At 38.9% G+C, this 26056-nt stretch overlaps 1 protein-coding gene across 1 annotated transcript in view; it reads right to left on the bottom strand.

The window, feature by feature from the left end:
• The window catches only part of LOC311615274 (uncharacterized protein), a gene marked incomplete at its 3' end in the record, with an annotated part of 47442 nt that extends 23127 nt beyond the window's left edge, over positions 1 to 24315 (bottom strand). Inside the window, exons 1-2 of the mRNA XM_084870633.1 lie at positions 24257 to 24315; positions 23250 to 23869 (exon numbers count right to left, since the gene is read on the bottom strand). Coding sequence (XP_084726759.1) covers positions 23250 to 23867 — 618 coding nt within the window. The 5' untranslated portion in view covers positions 23868 to 23869; positions 24257 to 24315. The remainder of the gene's footprint in view (positions 1 to 23249; positions 23870 to 24256) is intronic.
• Between the last annotated feature and the right edge of the window lie 1741 nt (positions 24316 to 26056).

The raw sequence follows: 26056 nt of genomic DNA on the forward strand, positions 1-26056 counted from the left end.
GGACTTTAAGGGTGGTCCCAGGTGTAAAATTCTCAGCAGCTTTCTAGGTGTGTTTTTTCAGAGTTGTGTTCTCTACTGATTGATTGGTTGGCTCCAAGGCAAGTGGTCATTATTCAATGCAGCTGATCCTGAGGTCAACCATGGGGTTGCTTGTCTCTGGTTTTGTTGCTTTTATGGGCCTGGAGCTGAAATATAGCTGAAACCTCAATGTTATCTCTAGGGAGGAAAGGTCAGAGGGTCCAAACCTCATGAGCAGAGATATGGTAGGAGAGGAAAAGTCACCCTGGGGGTGAGGTCCCACCTTGCAATTATCTTTGCTAGACCTCTGAGGCTTTCCACTCTGGTGACCTATACCTGGCTCATTATACTTGCTCTGCTCATGTCTGCCTAACTGCCTACCACAGAGGGAACAAGAAAGATTACATGAAGTTATGTCTAACTTCCTACCTAACACATTCCCTACCTTGCTTTCTCCCAGGCTGGGGTGTGGCCTGCCCTTGGGTCCTAAACAGGGGTCATACCAATATTGCCTTCAGACCGCCTCTCTATGGGCAGCCCAGTAGCCAGCAGTCCACCAGTGGAGACTTCAAAACCAGCCGAGATAACCTATCCCCCCCTAACATATCACTGGTTTGGACTCCAGATCTTTCATATTTCTGCTCAGACAGTTTAGATCCCCCTGATCTTTTCCTCCTTAATGATAACATCTAAGCCTCAGTTGTATTGCAGCTCCAGGCCCAGAAAAGCAGCAAAACCAGACAAGTTATGCCTTGGCTGCCTCAGGACCAGCTACTTTGACTAATGACCCCCTGCCTTGGTGCCAACCAATCAGTGGAGACCACAACCCTGAAAGAACACACCTGGAAAGCTGATGGATATTTTTTAAGACCCTCCCGTGACACCTCTCCTGAGATTTCCATCTGTAAGAGAAATAAATATGCTCAGGACAAGGACCCAGTCACTCTCTCTCTCCAAGGAGCATGCCCATGCCATTCCTCCACAAGCACATATCCCCCAACCTCTAAGGGACCCCACCCTGTGAGACTTGCAACCAGGGAAGCAATGGGTAGCAGTAGCTTGACCCAGGTTAAACCCTTACCCTGTCTCCAGGGCCCCCTTTTCTCTGACTTCCCAGTGAGCTAAAGCAGCCCAGCCTGTGCTCTTCTGTTCCTTTTTATGGTATATGCCCTTCCTTGTTTCACTGTCCTAAGTATTTTTGCTATGGTCAATAAATTCTTGCTTGCTTTTCTACACTTTGTCTCTTGATTGAAATCTTTCCCTCAATAGGAAGAGCATGGAGGTGCCAGCCAGTAACACCAATCCAGTAACAATTGTATATTACAAGATAGTTAGCAAGATTATAAGCTCTCTTAAGGATGCTTATTTCAAAGATGTGCTCATCTAGATGCACAAGAACAATGGACTGTGCTTGCTTGAGGCTCTTCCTAAAGAAGTAATATGCCTGGGTCATGGTTGATGACTATTCACCATGACCTGCTAAGTAGAATTTATGATCATATCACCTTGTGAGTCTATTTTCTATAGAACCCCTTTTCATCTACAGTGGTGAGGGTTTTGTTGTTCACAAAAGATATTATTCTAGAAATTGCATTCCTTAATCTGAAATATTAATTAAAAACATTATTTCGTGAATGAATATTGTTCTTAACTGCAAACAGAAATAACTGTATAAAATAACAGATATTGTAATTTATCTGTAATTTCATTCTTTAAAAGATATTTAAATTTCATAGGCTATCATTCTCAAAGGGATAAAGTCAATTTTCATAAAAAATTTCTAGTTGCTTCTTTTGCTAAAGAATTATATCCTTCCAATTCAATCAGTAGTTACCTCTAACACATAATGCTTTTCCTGGCTAGAATAACTCTTTAGAGACAGTTATAAGTATTTTCCACTGAGAGTCATATTTCTGGGTACCAGTTATCCATTATTGTGCAAAAACCTCCTCAATATTAGTGACAGTCCAACTAGAAGCTGCATGGTTTTTAATGACTTATCCTCAGAAGCCCAGAACATTATATCAGCAAGTCACTAAAGTGAGCCTTTTACTAAAAGCAAAAGGGAGAGAACTAGAAACCACTTCTCAGTGGGACAAGTACCAAATTATTTGTATCCTCTAGTCTAGGGGTGTCGAACTCAATCAGAGAAGGGGCCAAAATCTAAAATCCAGCCTAAATCGGGGGCCAAATGGTTTACTGAACAGTCATAAACTGACAATGTCATAAACTGACAGCGGAGTGCAGTGATGACAGCGTGGTGCGGGCCACATTGCAAGGCCTGGCGGGCTGGATTTGGCCCGCGGGCCTTGTGTTTGACACATGTGCTCTAGTCTATCTCTTAAATTGTTAAGTCATTGGCTTTAAGTTCCTTTCTAGATACTGCCCTTGACCATAAACTTTCTCAAAATAATTATTTACCCAGACTGTGTCCACTCCTTAACTGCCTCTAATCTGGCATTAGCTATCATTATTTTGCTTAGGCTTTTCTTGCAGAAGTCATTAATGCTCTTCACAATAGCAAATATAACAGAACAATTTCAGTATCCTTTTTCTTGATTTCTAAGGGGTTTTGACACAAATGAACCCTTTCAATAAACACACTCTCCCTGGGCTTTTTTTTTAAGTTTATTATTATTAAAAATATTTTTATTGATTTTAGAGAGAAAAGAAGAGGGAGAAGAGATAGAAACATCAATGATCACAGGGAATCATTGATCTGCTGCATTTCACGCTAGAGATCAAGCCACAATTCTGGCTTATGCTCTGACTGGGAATTGAACCATGACCTCTGGTTTATAAGTTGGTGCTCAACCACTGATGCATGCCAGCTGAGCAGTTTATCTTTATTATTGAACTAGTGGCCCCATGCACAAAATTTGTGTATGTTTGTGGGGGGGGGGGGGGGCGGGGGGGGGGCGGGGTTCCCCATCCCAGCCTGCACCCTCTCCAATCTGGGACCTTTTAGAGATGTCTGACTGCTGGTTTAGGCCTGATCCTGCAGGGGTTGTGCCTAAACTGGCAGTCAGACATCCCTTTCACAATCCGGGACTGCTGGCTCCTAACCGCTTGCGTGCCTGCCAGCTTGATTGCCCCCTAACCGCTCCCAGCAGGCTCGATGGCTCCCAGCTACCATCTCCTGCTGGCCCAATGACACCCAACTGCCCTCCCCTGCCAGCCCGATTGCTCCTAGGTGCCCTCCCCTGCCAGCCTGATTGCCCCCAACTGTCCGTCCCTGCCACGATCCGCCTCTTCCATGCAAGATGGCAGAGACACTGGGATCAGCCTCCTCCGTGCCATCCTTAGGCCTCACCACGCAGAGCAGCCGCCAGGCTCCTGCCTCTGCTGTGTGCACGGCCATCTTATGATGATGTCGCACACAAGGGCCACCTAGGCTTTTATTAGTATAGATAGACTGATGAATTTTGGGGGCTATTTGACAATGTACTCTCTGGTTTTCCTCCTGCCTCGCTGGTTATTTCTCCTTTAGACGCTCCCTTTTTTCTACCCATGTTCCTCTTCCTCATCACCTTTATATTTCCCACACATACCACATCAATTATCATTTTTAACTAACAGTCAAACTCATTCATTTATCTGTATTTCTACTGCTACTAATTTAGTAAAAACCAAAACTCTTTTATATGTGATCCCCTAGAAGTAGCACCTAATTGGTCCCTCACACCTTTTCCTCCTTCTAATCTGTGATTCAAATTATAATCTGAACAATGATTTCAAGATTGAAAACCATTAGATTGTTTCCCAAAAAACAAAAAATAAGATTTTACAAAGCCCTCCCTCACACTTATCCAACCTAAAGTCACAACTTAAATATCATGACCTCAGAGATAATCTCACTAAATTAGGTCTTCCTAAATTAGGTCTTCCCATAATTCTTACTCCCACAAAATTATAATTTTTATCATAAAATATTTTGCTAATTGTAATTTTACACTGAGTGGCCAGATTATTATGATCTCTGAACTCATAATAATCTGGCCACTCAGTGTATATTCTATACAATAAATGGCTAATATGCAAATTGTCCCCTTGACCAGGAGTTCGACCAGCAGGCAGGATGGCCAACCACCCATGTCCCCTCCGCTGGCCAGGCTGGCTGGACTCTACCCATGCATCAATTCATTCACTGGGCCTCAGTGTATTATGCATTCAGAGATCATAATAATCTGGCAACTCAGTGTATATCTTTTTTATTTCTCTTATGTTGCCTTCAGTAGGTAGGATGTAAGTATGATGAGGGCAGGAATATTATATTTACTTTCACAAGTTTTAGTATGATGGTGATAAACTTTTCCTTTGGACTCAGACTGTCTGATAATTATTCCAGATCTAAAACTAGCTATGACTTTGGGCAAGTTATTTAATTTCTAATGTATCCATTCCCTTATCATAAAAATATGGATTGTACCTAGTAGGGTGGTGATAAAGTCTTAATTAAATGATTCATGTTAGAGTTTAGGAGGGGGAAAAAATGGTCTGCAGAGTAAGTATAAGCTACACTGAAAAACTCAGAGAACCAAACTAGAATTACAACTAAAATACAGAAAAATCATCCTGAATAATCAACTGAAGAATAGCTGAAGAGAATCCTGATAACTAAGGACAGAAAGTGGAGACCGCATAGATATTGGTAGGTTAATTCAGAGGCATGAAAGGGCTAGCCTGGCTCCCATAGATAGCAACTGAGGTTCTGAGGGATATCTCAGTTGTGTGAGGTTCCCACTAAGAACACTGGGTTTAAGCCCCAAGCTGAGCTCCCCAGCCCAGAGCATCAGAACTGAGAAAAGTGCCCACATAACATCTGGCTGCAAAAAGCAGAAGGGTTGATGTCTGACAGAGAGAGATGGCTGAAAATGCAGGCATCCTCTTAAAGGGCCAACACACAAATTTCTATGTAGCCACTCCAGAGTAGACTGGAGCTATGTGAGCAGAACCCATGTTAGGGGGTTCTGGAATTATACCTCAGAAGGCAGACACCTGGTTTCCTATGTGAGTCATTCCCTCATGCCTTCGAGGACATCTTTCTCCAGCGGACCTTTGTTATCCAAGCATTCATTGCCCAGGGGAAGAAAGTTGCCCCACCATATTAAAAAACTCCTTGCCCCACTGTGGAGTTTCTGAGGCCCATTAAAAAAACTGAAAATAAAAATCAGCATGCAGACAGAAGCTATTTCCCTATACTATGAGCCATGAGCAATAGCCTACGACTAATCAAAACTGAATAGATCAGCTTACAGACAAAGGGGGGACTCTGGAGGTTTTGACTTTGCCTGATCTAATTTGGGGCTCAGGGCTAAGAAAATCAGAACCTGGTGCATATTTTGGTCCTTTCCTAAGGCACCTATCCCCGGCAGAGAGAGCCACATGCTGTGGATTGCTGTTAGCTCCAAACAGGGTACTGAGGCCCAGTCATAATCAGTGTCTGACATTGTTCTGCATGAGAGATTGGGAGGCTTAGAAAATCTACCTAATTCATAGACACAAACCCAGACAGGCAGCCAAAATAAAATAAAAATAAAAAAATAAAAAAACTACAAGACCCAAATGAAAGGAATTCTAGAAGAAGAGCTAAATAAAATGGAGGTAAGAAACTTATCATAAATAGAGTTCATAATAATGATGGCAAAGAGAAAAAATATAGTAACTATAAAGAAAGACATAGCACCAATAAAGAAGACAGGGGAAGGAATACACAGCAGATTAGGGAAAGCTGAGGATTGGATCAGGGAATCAGAATACACAGTAGAAAAAGATCATTCAATCAGAGAACCAAAAAGAAAAAAAACAATTAAAAAACAAAAGAACAGCTTAAAGGAGCTGTGGGACAACATGAAAAATAATAATTATTCACATAAGAAGAGTGCCATAAGGGGAAGAAAGTGAACAAGGAATGGAGAACATGTTTGAAGAAATAAAGGTAGAAAACTTCTACTGGTGTGAAAGAAAAAGTCACACAAGTTCAGGAGGCATAGAAAACCCCAAACAAGAAGAACCCAAACAGACTCATGCCCAGACACATCATAATTAAAGTGCCAAAATTTAAAGACAAAGAGAGAATTTTAAAGGCAACAAGAGAAAAACAAACTGTTACCCACAAAGGATCTCCCATAAGGCGATCTCTCATCAGAAACACTACAGGCCAGAAGGGAATGGCATGAAGTATTAAAGGTAATAAAAAGCAATGATCTAAAACCAAGATTACTATATCTACCAAGGCTATCATTCAAAATAGATGGTGAAAGGAAGAGGTTCCCAGACCCTCCCCGCACCCCCCAAAAAAATGGCTTGAAGAGTTCATCACTACCAAGTCAGCATTACAAGAAATGCTAAATGGACTGCTCTAATAAAAAGAAGAAAGAGAGAGGAAAAAAAAACTAGGCATCCAGAATTAAAATGGCAATAAATAAGTACCAATCAATAATAACCTTAAATGTAAATGGATTAAATGCTCCAATCAAAAGACATAGGTTAGCTGAATGGACATAAAAACATTACTCAATTATATAATGTCTGCAAGAGACTCACCTCAGAACAAAAGATTCATACAGAATGAAAGTGAAGGAATGGAAAAAATATTTTCCATGCAAATGGAAACAAACAAAACTGGCATGGTAATTTTACCAAACCTTCAAAAAACAATTAACACCTATCCTCCTCAGACTTTACAAAAACAAAATTGAAGAGGAACAAACACTCCTATTCTCTTTATATAAGGCTAGCATTGTGGAAAACTCTGAAGTTTCTTCAAAAACTTAAAAATGAAACTGCCATTTGACTCAATGATCCCACTTCTAGGAATATATCTTAAGAAACCTGCAACAGCAATCAGAGAGAATGTATGCCCCCTATGTTCTTAGCAGCAAAATTTAAAATAGCCCAAGTGCCTATCAGTAGATGAGTGGATAAAAATACCTGTGATACATTTATACCATGGAATACTATGCAGCAGTTAAAAAGAAGGAATACTTACTTTTTGAGAGAAACAGCATGGAGGGAACTGGATAGTATTATGTTAAGCGAAATAAACCAGTCAGAGAAAGAGAACTATCACATGATCTCACTCATATGTAGAACTTAATGAACAAAATAGGTCCAGAGACAGAAGTGTGGAACAAACTAAGAAATCTCAGAAGAGGTGTGTGAGTGGATGGGTGGGAAGCGATCAACAAAGAATGTACATGCATATATAAATAACCCATGGACACAGACAATAGGTTGGTGGAAGCCTGGTGTAGGGTGTGGGAATGGAATAGAAAGGGTCAATTGGGGGAGGAAAGGGGACATATTTAATACTTTCAACAATAAACAGACATTTTTCAAAAGAAGACATACAGAAGGCCATAAGACATATGAAAACATGCTCAAAGTCACTAATCATCTGAGAGATGCAAATTAAAACAACAATGAGGTACCAGCTCACACCTGTTAGAATGGCTATTATCAACCAATCAACCAATGATAAGTACTGGAGAAGATGTGGAGAAAAAGGAACCCTCTTGCATGGCTGGTGGGAAAGCAAACTGGTGCAGCCACTGTGGAAAACAATATGGTGTTTCCTCAAAAAATTAAAAATGGAACTCCCATTTGACCTAGTAATCCCACTCTTAGGAATATATCCCAAGAAAACAAAAAATAGAAACACCAATCAGGAAGAATATATGCAGCCCTATGTTCATAGTAGCACATTTACAATAGCTAAGATTTAGAAACAGCCTAAATGCCCATCAGCAGATGAGTAGATTAGAAAACTGTGGTATATCTGCACAATGGAATACTACACTGCTGTAAAAAAGAAGGAATCCTTACCATTTGCAACAGCATGGATGGAACTGGAGAGCATTTTGCTAAGCAAAATAAGCCAAGTGGAGAAAGATAAATATCACAGGATCTCACTCATTTGTGGAATATAATGAACAACATAAACCGATGAACAAAAATAGAACCAGAATCATAGAAGCATCGAACAGACTGCCCAACTTATAAGGGAAGGTGGGGGTGAGGGCTAAGAGATCAATCAAAGAATTTGTATGCATGCATATGAGCATAACCAATGGACATGTGCTGGGGGTGGGGGCGGCCAGGGAGTGGTAAATGGGGGAAAAAGGAGACTTACATAATTCTTTAAACAATAAAGAATTTAAATTTAAATTAAAACAACAATAAAGAGCACTAATGCTTATACAATATTCCTTAAAAATAATAAATTGAATCTCACTAAAATTAGTTTTTTTCTTTATGTTTATGTGTAACACCCATTATAATGAGATTCCAATAATCCATAAATTTCCAGCTCTCATATCTTTTTAATAATTTTTGTCCTTTTCACTTACCGCCATATTTCCTTTGAGAAAATGGAAGTCAGTTGATTTCAGCTCAATATCTTAAATATTTTCAAATTAATTATTCATCTGTTGCTAAGTAAAAAAATAGATTTCTATTTATAGTTAAATTCAGAAACTGATTTATTCATTCTTTTTCAGTAATTCAATTTCATATTTATCTCAGAAGGAAACATCTATAATAATAATAGGGTAATGTGCTATTAAGATTGAATGTCCTACCAGGCATCATTCCGGATGAAGCCAGAGCTAGAGAAAAGCAGCCCGGGACCTGGGTGCTTACCAGCGGTGGCCAGAGCGAAGCCGGGGTTCTGGGTGCCAGAGGGAAGCTGGTGTCGGCAGCCGAGGGGAGGGAGGTCTACTCTTGCACAAATTTTCTTGCATCAGGCCTCTAGTCCATTAATATTCCCAAAGGACACAATCATGGGATTGAATCATGTGTTTGCATTTCAGTGTGTCTCATGTAGTTTTGTTCAATTATAATAGTTTAGTTTATATAATTAACTAAAATCTGCCCAATATTTTTGCAAAAAAAAAAATATTTCTATGAGTGTTCTTCAATAGCATTCATAAAAACACAATGTGTGTTGGGGGAGGGGTAGTTTGTTGCTAAGGATATCTTAAAGCAGATCCACTAATTTACTAGAACATGTCTTCTTAAGAAAGCAATATTTTCCAATTCACTTTCTGTTTTTTCTTAAACCATAGGAAATCATGGCAATTCAGGGTTTCATTCTTATGTTTCTCCTTGAAAATACCTAAGAATGGCAAATTATTTTATATCATTATAGTCCTTTGGCCAGCAAGTATGCAATTTATTGCCACTATGAAAATAGTTTGATTTTGTTTACTTAAAATTTTGTAAAATGTGTTTTTATTGATTTCAGAAAGGAAGAAAGAGAGAGAAACACCAATGATGGGAGAGGATCATTGACTGGCTGCCTCCTGCAGAAGCCCACAACCCTGGCATGAGCCCTTGACCGGAATTGAACCCAGAACCCTTTAGTTCACAGGCCAACACTCTATCCACTGAGCCAAATTGGCCAGGGCTGTTTACTTAAAATTTACCAAAAAATGTCTTTTTATTCATTTTGTTAAAAATTATCTTAAGTTAATTTTACTCTAATTCTTCAAAATTTATTAACTCCTACACTATTAATTCTCATTTAATCAGTGCATTCTGGTCTTGGATATATAGTTTATTTTGCTTCTCTGCTACAATTTGTTTTTTATTTAAATCAACTTAAAATGAGACAAGATTTGTATCTACAGACCCAATAGGAGGAACAATTCCATTCTGTCTTTCATAAAGGATTGCATTGCAACCCACAACCTCACTAGCCCATTGCTGACATTCCACACATGTGGCAGGTGAAATTACTAAAATGCTGCCCCCACCCCTGCAAGATATCACCACCTAACCCCCCAAAGGCTCTGAGTATGATAGGATATTATTTCTGTGATTATCTTATGCTCTGTGGCACAGTTGACTTTAAAATAGATTGCTTGATCTGATCACAAGAGTCCATAAAGGCAAAGAGCTTTCTTCAGCTAATGGCAGAAGATGAAGTCAGAGATCTGAGGTGTGAGAATGATTTGCTGCTGTGAGGATAGAAGGAGACACTTAGGAAGGAATGTAGATGACCTTCCAGAGATAAGAAGAAAGTAAAGGGCACCTCACTGCTACAACTGCAAGGAACTGACTTCTGCCAACAGCAGGACTCATGGGGAGACACCCTTCTTCAGATAACAAAGCCAGCTATTACCCTGACCACCAGCCTTATGAGTCCCTGGCCAGAAAGCCCAGCCACACCATCCTGGACTTCTTACTTACAGAACTGTGAGTTTAAAATGGGTTTTGTTGTCCCAGAACAGGATGGTTTAGTTGATTGGAGCATTTTCCCATACACCAAAAAGGTTCTATCCCCAGTTGGGATGTGTATGGAAGGCAACAGATAGCGCTCTCTCTCCCTCTTTCCCTCTCTCCCTCTTCCTTTCCCTCTCTCCCTTTCTCTCTCTCTTCCCTCCTTTACTCCCTTCTTCTCCCCCTCCCCTACCCCTCCCCTACCCTCCTTTCTTCCCTCCCCCTCCTCTTTCCCTCTTCTCTTTCCCCTCCTCCTCCTCCCCTTTCTCTTCCCTCTCCCTCTCCTTCTCCCTCCCCGTCTCTCCCTCTTTCTCTTTCTTTTCTCTCTCTTTAAAATCAATAAACATATCCTCAGGTGAGGATTACAGAGGAGGAGGAGGGTTTTAAGCTGCTAAATTGTGGTGATTTGTTTAACAGTAATGGAAAACTAATGCAACAGGGAGCAATCCTAGCATCCATGGGGAAAGTCACTAAACTTACATTATGGTTTAGATCTTGAATAAAATTCTTAAATTTGTCTTATGTTGATATCCAAACCATTAAGCCAACATGCACAATAATACAATTGTAAATTGCATTGGTCTTTTAAGTTCATTTTCCATAACACAAATTTTACCATTACTTGGGGGGGGGGGGAAATCTTTGAACAAAATTTCCAGCATTATATTCTAACAACTAAACAATTTGCAGATAATGTGTCTGAAGGTTGAACAAACACTGATTGAAGCTACTTTCTTATGAGGAAGATTGCATTTCCATCCCAGGTAGACCCATATTTGGCATCATTCTTTATAGTTTGATAATACTGCTTGTCAGCAGCAGTATACATTCTTGTTCTAAAATGCACTCCTATCATCTAAAATATTACTCATGATTACCCACATATGCCTGCCACACATCTGGTTTTAGCTTTTTTATTCTTATTCCTAGATTCCACTCTAGCTTTTCAATGCATTGATTTCTTAAAATTTCATCAACCACAGATAACCACCCTGTTACCCCTCCATCCATTTCCAAATGATTATATACACCTGAAACTTTTCAACTCCACAGCACTTCTCTGCTTGCCTGACATTTCTGTTAAGACTATTTTCAATAATCCCAACCTCTAAAAACAATTTAATAAATAGATAGGATGTGAATGTCCTATTAGAATAGAATTGAAAGAAATTAACAATTGATCTAATATGGAAAATGAATAGAGGGAAAAATTTAAAAAAACACCAAGAGTAGATGACTTAAAGGAAGATGCAGACAGTAACAACAACAAAAGGAAAAACAAAAGAAGTAAATCTGAGAGGAAATTATAGTTGATTTTTGATATATTGAGATGTCTATTCAAATACTAAGATGAGCGATTTGTACCACAAGATTTAAAATGTAACCTTATTTTATAACTTTAGAATAAGTTCTAATCTCTCCTGAATTTTTTCAAACATTTATTTTTAAGTAAATCTGTATTTTTCCTTATTCCTTGAAACTTACATCCATTTGTACATAATAAACAATTCTTAATGTGAGCATAAGCTGATGCTCTCATTTAAGAAATCATCTTCCATTATGTTTCTCTTTGTAACTCAGGGAGTAACAATCTTCTTTAGGGAATATTCTTTCAAACATTATAGCCAGTTTGCTGTTATGACCAAGCAAGGAAATTTTACTTCCAAGTATAACCACAAACCCAGCTACTTTCCTCTGTAAACTATTGTTCCAACATATTTCAGCCTGAAATTTTCCAGCTGTGCTCAAGGGCTTCTCACAACCACATGGAAACTATTTCTTGGGGCTTACTTTTAATTATAGCCTTTACTCTCCTTTGGTTCTTCAGATATTTCTACTCCCAAGGTTACGTGATGCTCCAGAGACATAACATTTGTGACACCAGCACTGTATGCTATTCTATAATAATGAATGTCATAGGGCAGATGGAAGCATAACCACAGAATTTGGTTTTGTTTTTGTAGTTTATTCAGAAAGATATCCATACTACCATTAATGTGTGTGCTTTGAACTCATCAGATGTTATTTATCCAGTTAGATGCTTTTAAATATACCACACAACTAGGATCCCACAAACTGTCATGCTAAGCAAGATCCATACCCTTAATGATAGAAGTGGTAGCATACATTACACATCCTTCCAGCACAAAAAATGTAGTAAAGAGCACTATGTAATATGTCTATCTTGAGAAGCAACCTCCTAAATACTGATGCATCTTACTGGCAAAAGAATTCAAACCAACTCTCAAGTGAAGTCTTTTCATTTCTCATTAATGCCCCAACTAAACCAAAGCCCAATAACGTAGATATAAATGTTTTTAGTTCAGTCTGAAATAATCGTGGTGGATGTATTAATAATTCTGCCTCAAGTGATTAGAATCTCAAAATTCTGATACATTGCCTGGCCAGCATAGTTCACTGGTTGAGCATAGACCTTTGAACCAGAAGGTCACGGTTCGATTCCCTGTCAGGGCATATATCAGGGCTTTGGGCTGTATTCCCAGTGGAGGGCATGCAAGAGGCAGTCAATGATTCTCTGTTATCATTGATGTTTCTATCTCTTTCTCCCACTCCCTTTCTGAAATCAATAAAAAATATATTGTTTAAAAAAAAACAAAAAAAAAAACCTCTGGTTAATTCTAAAGTAAGTGTATGTATTTCAAGAAGGTGTAGCCGAGACCAGTTTGGCTCAATGGATAGAGCATCGGCTTGGGGACTGAAGGGTCCCAGGTTCGATTCCGGTCAAGGGCATGTACCTTGGTTGCAGGCATATCCCCAATAGGGGGTGTGCAAGAGGCAGCTGATTGATGACTCTTTCTCATCGATGTTTCTAACTCTCTATCTCTATTCCTTCCTCTCTGTACAAAATCAATAAAATATATTTTTAAAAAAAGAAGGTGTAAAAATATCCAAGATGTTTTCTGTCCACTAGAACTATTTACCAGAACTTAGGGACAACTGTACTTCTTAGGGACTATTTCAGAATTGACCCAAGAAGATTAAAATGATTATTATGCTCCAGATCCTCTAATAAAGGATCCTCTGGTAACTTTTGCCTTAATTGTTTAGAGTTTTTTAGTTCAAAGGAGTCCATGCACTGTTGTCTGTACAATTTTTTTTGGTGATGTCTATGAGAAAAGAGGTGGAATGATCAATTTATGTGTTTTGCTTATGCAAGGCAGCAAATCATCTCACCTAATAATAGACAAACATGTAAATTGACAATACCTCTGCTATGCCCACAGCCAATCAGAGTGAGTATGCAAATTAGAAAGCCAAAGATGGTGGCTGCCCAACTACTCCAGGCTTGGAGTGGCCAGGCGGGACAGGACACTTGCTATGAGAGAGAGGGCAGGGGGTGAAGAAATCTACAGGAGCCAAGTACCACAACTAAGACAAGACTGCAGATTCCAGAATATGCAGCAAAGACAAAGAAGGCAGATTCTGGCTAGAGCGAAAGCCTGGGTCCCGGGTGCAGGAGGAAAACCAGTGCTGGATGCCAAGGGAAGGAAGGCCTATTGCACGAATCTCTTCATGCAGCAGGCCTCTAGTATATTATAATTCCCTTTATAATATAAAGACAAATTCAGAGACAAATAGACTTTCTATTCAGATTCAGAGACAAATAGACTTTCTAGTAAGGACTGAGTAAGATTTAAACCAAGGTGTTTCATTCTGCTTTCATTTTCATTCCAGTTTTCATACTTCTTTGGCCATACCACATGACATGATCATCTCAATTGATCAAATTATTAATACACTATTTGTTTAAAAAATTACTATTGCTAGAGTTAAACAGCACAAATAACTATGCTGTAAAACAATAATTCTCAAGGTAGAGTTTCAGAACTAGCAGCAGCTGCATCACCTGGGAAATTGTTAACAATGTACAATCTTAGGCTTGATACAACCTAATGAATCAAAGTCCCAGGGATTGGACATTGGCAATCTGTGTTTTAACGAGGCCTCCAGTTAATTCTGATACACACTCAAGTTTGAGCTTCACAATAGAAATTCTCAACATTTGATGTGCATAATTATCACCTGTACAACCTTTTAAACTTAAATACCTCCCCTACACTTACATCTGTGTAATTCTCATTTGCACAAAGGGTTGGGTGACATTCAACAAAATGTTTGAGATCAGTGAAATCCAATTATTGAACAAATAGCTATATTATTTTCATGTTTGGTCAGTCTAAGGATACATTATAGCAATGGTACTCAACTGAGAGCAATTTTTCACTATATATTTCACAATATTTTTACTACTGTGAGATTAAATTTTGATAAGTATTTCATCTTAGGTTCTAATTAAATATATTTTGGGGGCTTTGGGGGCTGTGATTAGAACCACAGTATAACTCAATATATTTATATTGAAAAGACCCATATATCTTGCCTTGTAGATCTTTCTGGACTTACCCTCTAGCTATCTGGAATATGTGTTCCAGATAGATACATCTAGACGGCAGATATGTTAATACTAGAGGTCTGGAGCGGGGCACAACATTCATGCACTAGGGGGAGTTCCTCATCCAGCCTGCTCTCTCTCATAGTCCAAGGGGGTGAACGTTTCCCGAGGGGTCCTTGGCACTGCTCAGAGGTGGGAGAGGCTCCTTAGGGCTGACTTGGAGGCAGGAGAGGCTCCTGCCACTACCGCTGCTCTTGCCACCACTTCTGGCTGAGTGGTGCTCCATCTGTAGGAGCACACTGACCACCAGGGGAAGCTCCTGCATTGAGTGTCTGCCCCTGGCGGTCAGTGCACATCATAGAGAGTGGTCATTCTGCCATTTGGTTGATTTGCATATTAGGGTTTTATTATATAGGATTAATATCATCCATTTATTAAAAAATTAAGTAGTTGGGGGGATTAAAAATGGTGGCAGAGTTGGAGGATGCTGCATGGACATGCTCCCAGGAACAAGCTGAAATTACAACTAAAATATGGAAAGGTTTTCTGACTAATCAATGGAAAACTCATAGGAGAAAACTCTGATACCCAAGGACCAAAGGTGGAGATGGCATAGAGACTGGTAGGAGGAGTAGAGGAGTGAAAGGGCTGGCCAGGCACCCACAGATGAAGTCCCAGAGAGATTTATCAGCTGTCAAGGGTTGGAGGTGCCACTTGGAACTCTGGGATCTAATCCCCAAGCTGGGCTCCCCAGCAGAGAGTACCAAACTGAGGATAACATAACATCTAGCTGTGAAAAGCAGTGGAATGTTTTCTGCAGAGAGTGATAACTGAAATTTTGGGCACCCTCTTAAAGGGCCAATGCACAAAAATTCCCTGTGGAGCCACCCACCTTGTGCTCTGACAGAGGGAGGGTGAAGTGGACTGGAGCTGTGAGAACCCAGGACTGGGGACTCAGGGGATAGGGCTCAGAAGGCAGGCACCCCAAGTTTCCTGGGCTGAGTCATTCTCTCAGACAGCAGAGGACATCTTTCCCACATAGACATCTGTTTTGCCTGGAGGGAAGACAGTGGACACACCCTATTGGAAAACACCTTGCCCTGAGACCACTTAATAGATTAAAAGTAACAATTAGCCCCCAGGCAGAAGTAACTGCCCCACCCTGGAGGGGGGGGGGGGGGACAAACAAACAAAAAAAAAAACCTCTTGCCACACCTAAGAATGATTGCCTGTGGACAATTCAAGTCAGAATCCTATTAGTCTATAGATAAAGGCAGTCTCTGGAAGCTTTGAATCTTTGCCTGATCCAATTAATCAGAAACAGCCTTTAACACTGTCCTACCCTAGAGATTGAGAGATGTGAGGATCTACCTAATATACAGTCACAAACCCAAAAAGAGAACCAAAATGAGGGAACAAAGAAACAACCTTCAAACGAAAGAACTAGAGAATTGTCCAGAAGAAGAGATAAATGAAGCAGAGATAAGAAATTTATCTGTAACAGAGTTCAGTAAAATGATGTTAAAAATGTTCAATACTATGAAAAAAGATATAATAACTATGAAAAAAGAACCGTCTGAGATAAAGAATAACATAACACAAATAAGGAATAAAGAACACATTGGAAGGAATACAATGCAGATTAGGGGAAGCTGAGGATCAAATCAGTGAATTGGAAGACAGAGTTGAAAATATCACTCAATTAGAGAACCAAAAAGAAAAAAGAAAATAAAAAAATAAAAAATAAAAAAACAGGAGGATAGCTTAAGGGAGCTGTGGGATGATGTGAAATGTAATAATATTAGAATAGCAGGTGTGCCAGAAGCAGAGAAAGGGACAAAGGAATAGAGAAGGTGTTTGAAGAAATAATGGTAGAAAACGTCTCTAACCTGGTAAAGGAAAAAGTCATACAAGTGCAGGAGGCACAGAGAACCCCAAACAAGAATAACCCAAACAGACCCAGACACATCATAATCAAAGTGCCAAAAATTAAAGACAAAGAGAGAATCTTAAAGGCAGGAAGAGAAAACTATTACCTACAAAACAGTTCCTATAAGGCTAACACTTGATTTCTCATCAATCTCTACAAGCCAAAAGGGAATGGCATGAAGTACTCAAGATAATGGAAAGCAAGGATCTGAGACCAAGATTACTATATCCAGCAAGGCTAACATTCAAAATAGATGGTCAAATAAAGAGCTTCCCAGACAAAAAAAAAAAAAAAAAAAAAAAAGTCTAAAGGAGTTCATCACCATTAAGCCAGAATTGCAAGAAATGCTAAAGGGATTGCTGTAAGGGATTGCTGAGAAGAAGAAACAGAGAAACCTAGCCATAAATGGCTATAAATAAATACCTCTCAATAATAACCCTAAATGTAAATGTGCTGGAGGCTAATTCCAGCAGATCATAAATGCAAGAAACTCATCAAAAGGTTGATGAACCTTGGGGCTTCAGCAAGGCTGCTGCTGGACAGCTGAGGGCAATTCCCTCAACCTGATAATCTTCTACTGTTTACCAAACCTTATCTTTGATATGTATATCTGCTTTGCTTTAGGAAAAAATGTGTTAATAAAAAGCTAGAGGTCCAGACTTTCAGAGAGCTTAATCACCAGAGCTAAGCCTCCCCTGGCTCCCCCAAAATGCCTTCCAAATTCATATTTCTTCTCTAGTCTCTTCATGCATTTATGCACAGGCCTTCCCCAGATTCCTGAGCCCTAGTAGATGCTGAGAAAGACCCTGGCATTAATGGCGCCTGAGAAAAAGGCATCTCTAGAAGAAAATTTTGCCTGAGAGAAGAAAGAAGGATTCTCCAGCATAAGTGGATAAAATGCTCAAATCAAAAGGTGTAGGGTAGCTGAATGGATACAAAAACATGACCCAACTATATGATGTCTATAAGAGACCCACGTCAAAACAAAAGACACACACAGGATGAAAGTGAAGGGATGGAAAACAATTTTCTATGCAAATGGAAAAGAAAAAAAAGCTGGAGTAACAATACTCATATCTGACAAAATAGACTTTAAATAAATCATGCTAAGCAAAATAAGCAAGTCAGAGAAAGATAAATATCATATGATCTCACTCATTTGTGGAATATAATGAACAATATAAACTGATAAACAAAAATAGAGCCAGAGGAGGGAAAATATTCTAGAATGTAATAGAAGTAATCCTATTATTAGCAGATTTTAATATTTCCTATAACTTTTGGGATATCATACTATGTTAGTACAGTTTTGATAATATTATTATACTTAAAATCCTTTTATTCTTGAAATATTAATGTTTATTGCATGTAATATTATTATATGTAAGACCATTTTTCTTGAATAATTGGTGTTTATTGAATGTAACATTATCATATTAAAAATCATTTTTCTTAAGATATTAATGTTTATTGCATGTAACATTATATTTAAGATTCTTTTTCTTGAAATATTAAGATTTATTGCATGTAACATTATTATATTTAAAATTGTTTTTCTTGAAATAAAAAAAGAAAGATGATAAAAAAATCAAGTAGTTACAAACATTTAATTTTACAAATGTAAATTTTGAAAAGGACTTCTGCTTCAGCCCATGAATAACTTCTATCTTTCAGATTTTACCTCCTGCCAAAAACAAATAGAAAACTAGAATAAATATGATACAACTCTTTTGAGACAATAGACAGAAGAACCAATGTGAGTCCTATATCTATATTAGCTTTCTGCCTCCAGGCAGTTCCCAGGTGCAGCCCAGTGAGGGGAACACAAACAGAGTGAGAAAACCTAGGTTGATGTTTAGGAATACCACGAAAGCTAGAATTTAGGAAGCAGAGGATAAAACAAGAGAAAGGGCTCCAGAAATCTTCATAGGGGTTTCCTAAAGTCTTTCAATAAAGAATAAGATGAGGAAATATAAGGTGAAATGGTACAGAACTAGCGAGGGGCAACCCTTAAGGGAAAGAACAATTACTGGATACCACATCAGACAAAAGATTTTTGACAGCTCCTATAAGGCTGAATATTATCTACTCAGTTCCCAGCAGCCAGAGTGCAACAACCTTATTAAATATGCAGGGTGTTATGCACTGAATGGCTGAATGGCGTGCCACAGTATTCATATGCTGAAGCCTCAGTCCCCATTGTGACTGTGTATGGGGATAGGGCTTTTCAGGAGGAGGTGAAAGTTAAATAAGCTTATAAGGGTGGAACCCTAATCTTATAGGACTGTTGTCCTCATATATAAGAGGAAAAAACCAGGAAGCACACAGAAAGACAAGGCTCATGCACAGAGAAAAGAGCATGTGAGGACACAATAAGAGGCTGTCCATCTGCAAGCCAGAAAGAGAGGTCTCACCAGAAAGCAACTTTATCAGCACCTGGTTTGTTTGTTTGTTTGTTTGTTTTGTTTTTATGTGTGTGTTCTGTTAGTTTGGGTAATCCTCACCCAAGGATATTTTTTCATTGATTTTTAGAGAGAGTGGAAGAGAGAGGGGAAGACAGAAAAAATTGATGTGAGAGAAACATTGATTGCCTCCTACACAAGCCCTGACTGGGGAGGAGCCTGCAACCGAAGTACATGCCCTTGACCAGAATCGAATCCGGAACCCTTCAGTCCACAGGCAATATTCAGTCCACTGAGCCAAATCTGCTAGAGTGCTATCAGCATCTTGATCTTGGACTTCCAGGCTCTAGAACTGTGACAAAATCAATGTTATTTAAGTCATCCAGTCTGTAGTGTTCTGTTATGGCAGCCCAAGCAGATTACTACACCAGAAGCCTTTGGAGTATCCAGAAAACACTATCCTCTTTCCCAGCAGTTGGCAAACCAGGGCTTGCGAGCCACATGGGCTCTTTGGCCCCTTGAGTGTGGCTCTTCCACAAAATACCATGTGCAGGCGCTCATGTACAGTGCGATTGAAACTTCATGGCCCATGTGCAGAAATCAGTTTTCGGCTCTCAAAAGAATTTTCAATCGTTGTACTATTGATATTTGGCTTTGTTGACTAATGAGTTTGCTGACCACTCTCTATCCTCTAGCCTGTATCCTCTATATCAAGAATGAACAATTCCTAGAGAAATCTACACGTACCCATCCAAAAATGGCTTAAATGCAAGCCTTAAAGGAAAAAAAGCAAAAGCAAAAGCAAGCCTTGAAAAAACTGTACTTATTTGAAGTAATGCTCCTGCCTGTCAGAGCAAAATATAGAACTTATTCAAGGAGTACAACAAAATCTAGATGCAACAATGAGAAATTTATGATGGTGTACAATAAAAAAAAATGTGCTAGGTGTTCCAAAAAGAAGGAAAATATAAACCTTACCCTGGAAAAAAAATTGATCAATATAAACTGTCCACGGAATAACAGAGATAATGGAATTAAATCAGCTACAATAAATATTGTAAATATGGTCAAAATTTAAAACATAAATATAATGAAGACATAACTGAAAGATATAAAAACAATAAGATGAGTTCTCCAGAAACGAAAAGGACATTATCTTGTCATGAAAATTTCACTGGACACAGTTGTCAGCAAATTAAACACTTCGGCAGGCAGGAAGCAGAGAAGAGAAGTAAACTGAAAAACAGAAATAGAAACTGTTCAAAATAAAGCAGAGAGAAAATAAAATTTAGAACAATGAACAGAATCTCACTGTCCTGGGGGACACTATCAAGCAGCTTAAACTATGTATTATTGGAATCTGGGGGTTGGGGGTGGTATAGGAGTGAAAAATAGAATATATACACACACATACATATATATGAAATGGCCAAAACATTCCCAAATTTGATAAAAAAAAATAAAAACCCGTAGACTCAGAAAGCTTAACAAATCCTAAGCATGATTAAAAAATAACCTACACTGAGAACATCATAACTAAATTGCTGAGAACAAGTGTTACAGAAAGGAAGAAAAAAACACACTAAGTATATGGAACAAAGATAAGAATGACGTCAGACTTCTGATTGTCAGAAAAAAAGAAAATTAAGTAAATTTTTGAAATGCAGAAAGAATGCAAGAAGAGCATCAAAAAATGGCATGAGAGTAAATGAATCACGCCTTCATCTCAAACCAATCAACGTATCTTCAGGTGAGGACGAAAAACAAACAAAATGTGTGGCCAATTCTGATGCATCTTTAGTCATTTCAGCACATAACAATCACTTTCTAAGACATACTGTGTGGCTCAGTTGCTTGAAGTGTCTCATACACCAACGTGTTGTGGGTTTAAGTCCAGGTGGGAGTATGTACAGGAAGCAGGCAATCCAGGGATGTTTCTCTCTCACATCAATGTTTCTCTCTTTCTCCCTTCCTCTTTCTCTCAAATCAATAAAAACATACCCTCAGGTGAGAAATATTCTTTTTTAAAAAAAACAGATGTACAGTGGGAATTGTAAGTGCTAGAATTCTCAGAGTGCCAAAATAATAAAATAATAATTAATAATAATAATACATCCTTAATATATAGGCATAACAAATCATTTAATAGAAAGAAACTGGGTCTCCTCACAGCCTGCCAAAAGATACTCAGCTCTTTTCAAAGGATCTACATTCATTCAAATTATGTAGCGAACGCAAAGGTGTTTTGGCCCCTGCTGACGTGGCAGGTCATCTCCTGCATCTCTGACCCCACCCTCCCTGACGTTCCATCAAGCCTCTTCACCAGCTAACATTCTTCACTTTGTTGATGTTACCAAACTCCTCCCCCCTTTCTTCCTGGCGAATCTCTCGCCTCACTTCTTCCTCTCTTCCCATAACGTTTTATTCTTTATGTTGCCCTCCTCACATTGGCCCCACACAGTAATCACGTATTTGTAAACCTTTCTCATGTCATTCAGTTCCAGCACATGGATATCCAGTCTCTTTTGTTTCTCTCCGCATCTCTGGGAAGGGTGCCTGGCACAGAGTAGGCACTCGCCTTTGTGAAATGAAATAACAGCTACATTTGCACATGAAATCATGAATTTTGTTGTTGTTGTTGTTGTTGTTGTTTTTACAAGGAATGCCATTTCATTCTTAAATGAAACCCACACACGGTGGTGGTATTTGGTATTATTTTAAATGCCCTAGTGGGGCTTTTAAGTACACTGTACAGTATATTGAAATTGGTTCACTGAGCATTACATAGATTCCTAGTCGTGGTATGGAGAATCAGTTAAAAGCATCATATTACTTGTGATTATTTAGGGGCACTAGATGCATAAAAACTCTAATGTTTTCTCTAGAAAAAATAGTGTGCCACACACCTTTATGAACTTACAGTAGGAAATGGAGGCACTAAATTATGATAAGATGCTATAAAATGGAAAGGAAAAGCAGTTCTGCCAGTGAAATCCATGTTCCAATGTGATTGGAATATGCATTCCTCTGCATGGCCATGTAAATCTATGTCGCAACAGCTCCTCACTGTGGCCACATTCAGAATTGTTTACCACTCCGTGGGAACTCATGGTTTCAGGGTGATGCACCCAAGCATTTATCCAATCATAAATTGAAGATATTTAAATAGTTTCCTGAAAGTGAATCCTAGTCCATAATGTTGTTAGTATCTCTTAATAAGCATGGCTTCTTATCATGCAGGCATGGTTTACTGAGGTTGTTTTACTAATGGTCCACCTCTCTCCCTTTCATCCTACTCAAATACATTATTTAGTGGGGGGAAAACATGAAACTATACTACCCTGTTTCCCCAAAAATAAGACAGTATCTTATATAAATTTTTGCTCCCAAAGATGCGCTAGGTCTTATTTTCAGGGGATGTCTTATTTTTCCATGAAGAAGAATACGGTACACATTTATTGTTAAATAAAAATAAAGGAAATTTATTACCTGTATACGGTACGGTAGTACAGTAGTTGTCAACACAAACCAGACAAACTGTGAATCCTAAATGAGTAAATTCCTAAGAATTTACTCATTTATTCAATGACAATCATGTCATCATCTTCTGGAGCATCATCATAACAATCCAATTCCTGAATTTCCTGGTGAATTTCTTGTGACTCCATTTCTTTCAGAATCAGTGGACAAAATCTCTCATGTTTAGCAATATCACTGTCTTTAAATGAGTACTTCTTGTCAAGGTAGCCTGCTCACACAGTGTATTTGCAATGCAACTGTCAGTGATTTTCTCCCCTGAATTCTTCACCCAAGTCACAACTTCTTGCAGTTTAGGTTTCACAAAGTTTCCATGTTGATTTCTCTCCATTCTATTTTCAGTGTAGTCATTAATTTCCATGCGCAAATTGTCTTTGAATGGCTTGTTTATTACAATATCAAGAGTCTGGAGATAGGCTATCATTTCTGCGGGAATCATTATCTGATCTATTTTTCTTTCGTGAGGAAATGTCTTCATGTCTTTAGCGCAGTGAGTGCTGGCTGTATCCCAGACTAGCAGACCTCTTTGGCTCCCTCACATAACAAGCAGCAGCATTAAGTCGACCCACTTCCTTATAACTGCTTGTGTGGCCCAGGCTGTTTCAGTTTCAAGAATAAAAATGGCCAAAACACGTTCAATCTTTTCCTTCTTGCCCCTAGAAATGATTAAAGGTGGGATTTCAGTGCCATCCAGATGAATTGACAAAATACAGGAAACATGTACACTTTTGTAAGCAGTGGAGAGAATGTACACTAAGGAAGCACCCCGCTGTTCAATTGTTGTTTGAGATGATTGGCCCATAAACACTGCAGTTTCATCCATAGCAATCATGTTGGAAAGATTGTATTTAGAGAAGTCAGCATCATCAATAAAGGACGTGAATGCAAGTGCTCGCTTAATAACTTGAGTATCTTCCAACCTAAACAATGTTGTAGATCTTCTTAAAGACAGTTCACTTCGCTGAAGGAAATTATCCAGCCAGTGTTGTGATGCTTCGAAGTCTTTGGGGGCTATGTCAAACTGTGGTGCCATTGCAAGGGCAAATTCTTGAATCTGAGCCCTATTCACAACCAAAGCCTCTGCTCTCCTGTCAACAACCCATTCACAGATCAGGTCTTCCAGCTCGGGAAATAATGGTTGCCGACCTGATCCACACTTGCGCTTTTTAGCATTTCCCTTGTCCACTTGTTCAATGAGGTTACCATACTCTGCTCGCCATTTTCGGACCAATCGCATACTCAACATCTTCTCTTTGCAGAAAGCAGTAAGATTTTGGCCCCAAGAGTCTTCCACGATTCCTTTCTTGTACTCCACAGAGTAGCTTTTTCTTTTTGCGCTCATTTCTAGGGGTAAAAAAAAGGAATTGGGGTATCAAGGTGGGGGGAGGAGGATCACTTAAAATGACACAGTGGGGATCAGAGGGGGGAATCAAAATGGCACAGGAGAATCAGAGGGGGGATTACCATTTTAATAACCCCCTCTGATCCTCCTGTGTCATTTTAAGTGATCCCCCTCCCTCCATCCCTGTGCCACTGAACACTTTCACCAGACATCCCCCCTACCCCTTTATCAGATATTTACCTCCTGGGGCCTGCCTAGGGACTGTCACTGGGCTTGCTGGGGCCTGGATCTGGGCTGGAGCAGGGTCTGCCACTGACTGAGAACCTTTAGTCATCATGAGGACGGCCACGAGCATCAGGTAGTGTCACCAGAGACAGACCAGCACTCACCACCTTGGCCGTGTCCAGTCCGCTCTAATCCTCCTGTTCTTCTACACGCATCTGCGAAAGTCTCCTCCTCTCTCCCGCCCCGTGCTCACTGCTCACTCTGACCTCCGCAGTGACGTCAGGACTCGGCGTAACATCACTGGTTGCTAGATGCCAGTTGAGGTGGACCTAGCCACCAGTTTACTGTAAATTAATTTTCATTCTGAGACAGATCCTAGGGGGGGGGAGGGGGGGGGGCCTTATTTTCGGGGGATGCCTTATATTTCACTCAGAAGGAAACCTGTAAGTAGGTCTTATTTTCGGAGGATGTTTTATTTTCGGGGAAACACGGTATATCCCTCTTTATTTTAACAATGTGTTCCTTTATTAGTCAATATTCTTTCCCCACAAAATGTATCTAGTATAAAATAATCTGAGATACTAATCTTAGTTAAGCTTAAATTTTATGGATTTTTTTTTCAAAATTCTTTGCTATTAGATTAAATATCTAAGGTCTACTGTTGTCATATATACTCACTTCAAAGTGCCTTTGTGCACAATCCCCTTTTTCTAGTATTGAGTGAGAGATTTCCTAAATGAAGGGCAAAGGGAGAAAAATCTAAATTTCCCAATCCTCCTTGGTCAAACCTTTTGGACAACGACATTTTTGTTGTTGTTATTCAAGTAAAGGCTCAAAGCATCTTGCACTTGAGCATGAGTTTGACCACTTTGTTTAAAAAAACAACAACATTAATCTATAATATATTTTGATTGGCTTGTTTGTTAGTAATTTTACCATATAACAAGGGAAACATTTTGTTAGCTAAAAGCATTCATTATTTCTTGTTTCATCCAGCAATGACCACTTTCCTTTAGATTCTGTAAGTGGCACAGCAAAGATTTCCCTCAAGTATCTACCTCCCAGGGGGAAGGGAGAATGTTATCACCATCTTCAGTTTCCTCATCAGCTCTTAACATAGTTTGCTGTCCATTGTGGGAATCTAATAATATTCAGAATGACTGTCATAGGCAAGTAATTTTTTAACCATTTTATTATGTGTTGATCCTTGTAACTGTATAACTCTGAGTCATATATGATGTGTCAACAAGTCATGTGACTTTTAATTATTCCCCTAATTTTTCTGGGACTTTCATTCCTTGTGCATCAAATGATACATGTTCATTTTCTCTAAGGTCTTTTCCAGATTTAAGATTCTATGATGATTCTGCATTATTTTCTCATGAAAGGGAGGACACCTGTGATACTTTCAACAATAAAGATAAATTTATATATATATTTAAATATATATATATATAAATTTTTTAATCAAATGCCACATATTTAGAATTTACTAAGACTTCTTCACATAAATACTTTAAGGAAAGAAGCAACTGTGAATCTGTAACAACGAAAATTAGACAATATAAATGTTGTAGGTAAAGGACTTAAACACACAAAATATCAAAATTACGATATTATGTCCGAAGGACTGGGTATGTATTGTGCTTAACAGTTGATTATTCTAGTTAAAAACAAAACAGAACACATGAACTAATTCCATTAATTCAATGGATATAGCTAAAATAGGGAAATAGGTATTATCACTAAAATCACTGGAGCAAAGTTATTTTTAAAAGCTTAGGGCTTTGAAAGATGACTCTGTCAATGGGAAAAAATGAAGCTATACTGTTTCACTATACTTCATTTGTCCTGTAACTGTTTCTGGAAACTTCCGTTTGGTAAATGCCCTGAAGATGAGAAAGTCACTAAAAGAATCATAAAATAGGAAGTCAGAAACATTCAGTCAAAGAATTGGAAACAAA

Source organism: Pipistrellus hanaki, assembly GCF_964339955.1.
Source record: "Pipistrellus hanaki genome assembly, chromosome: 2".
Taxonomy (NCBI): domain Eukaryota; kingdom Metazoa; phylum Chordata; class Mammalia; order Chiroptera; family Vespertilionidae; genus Pipistrellus; species Pipistrellus hanaki.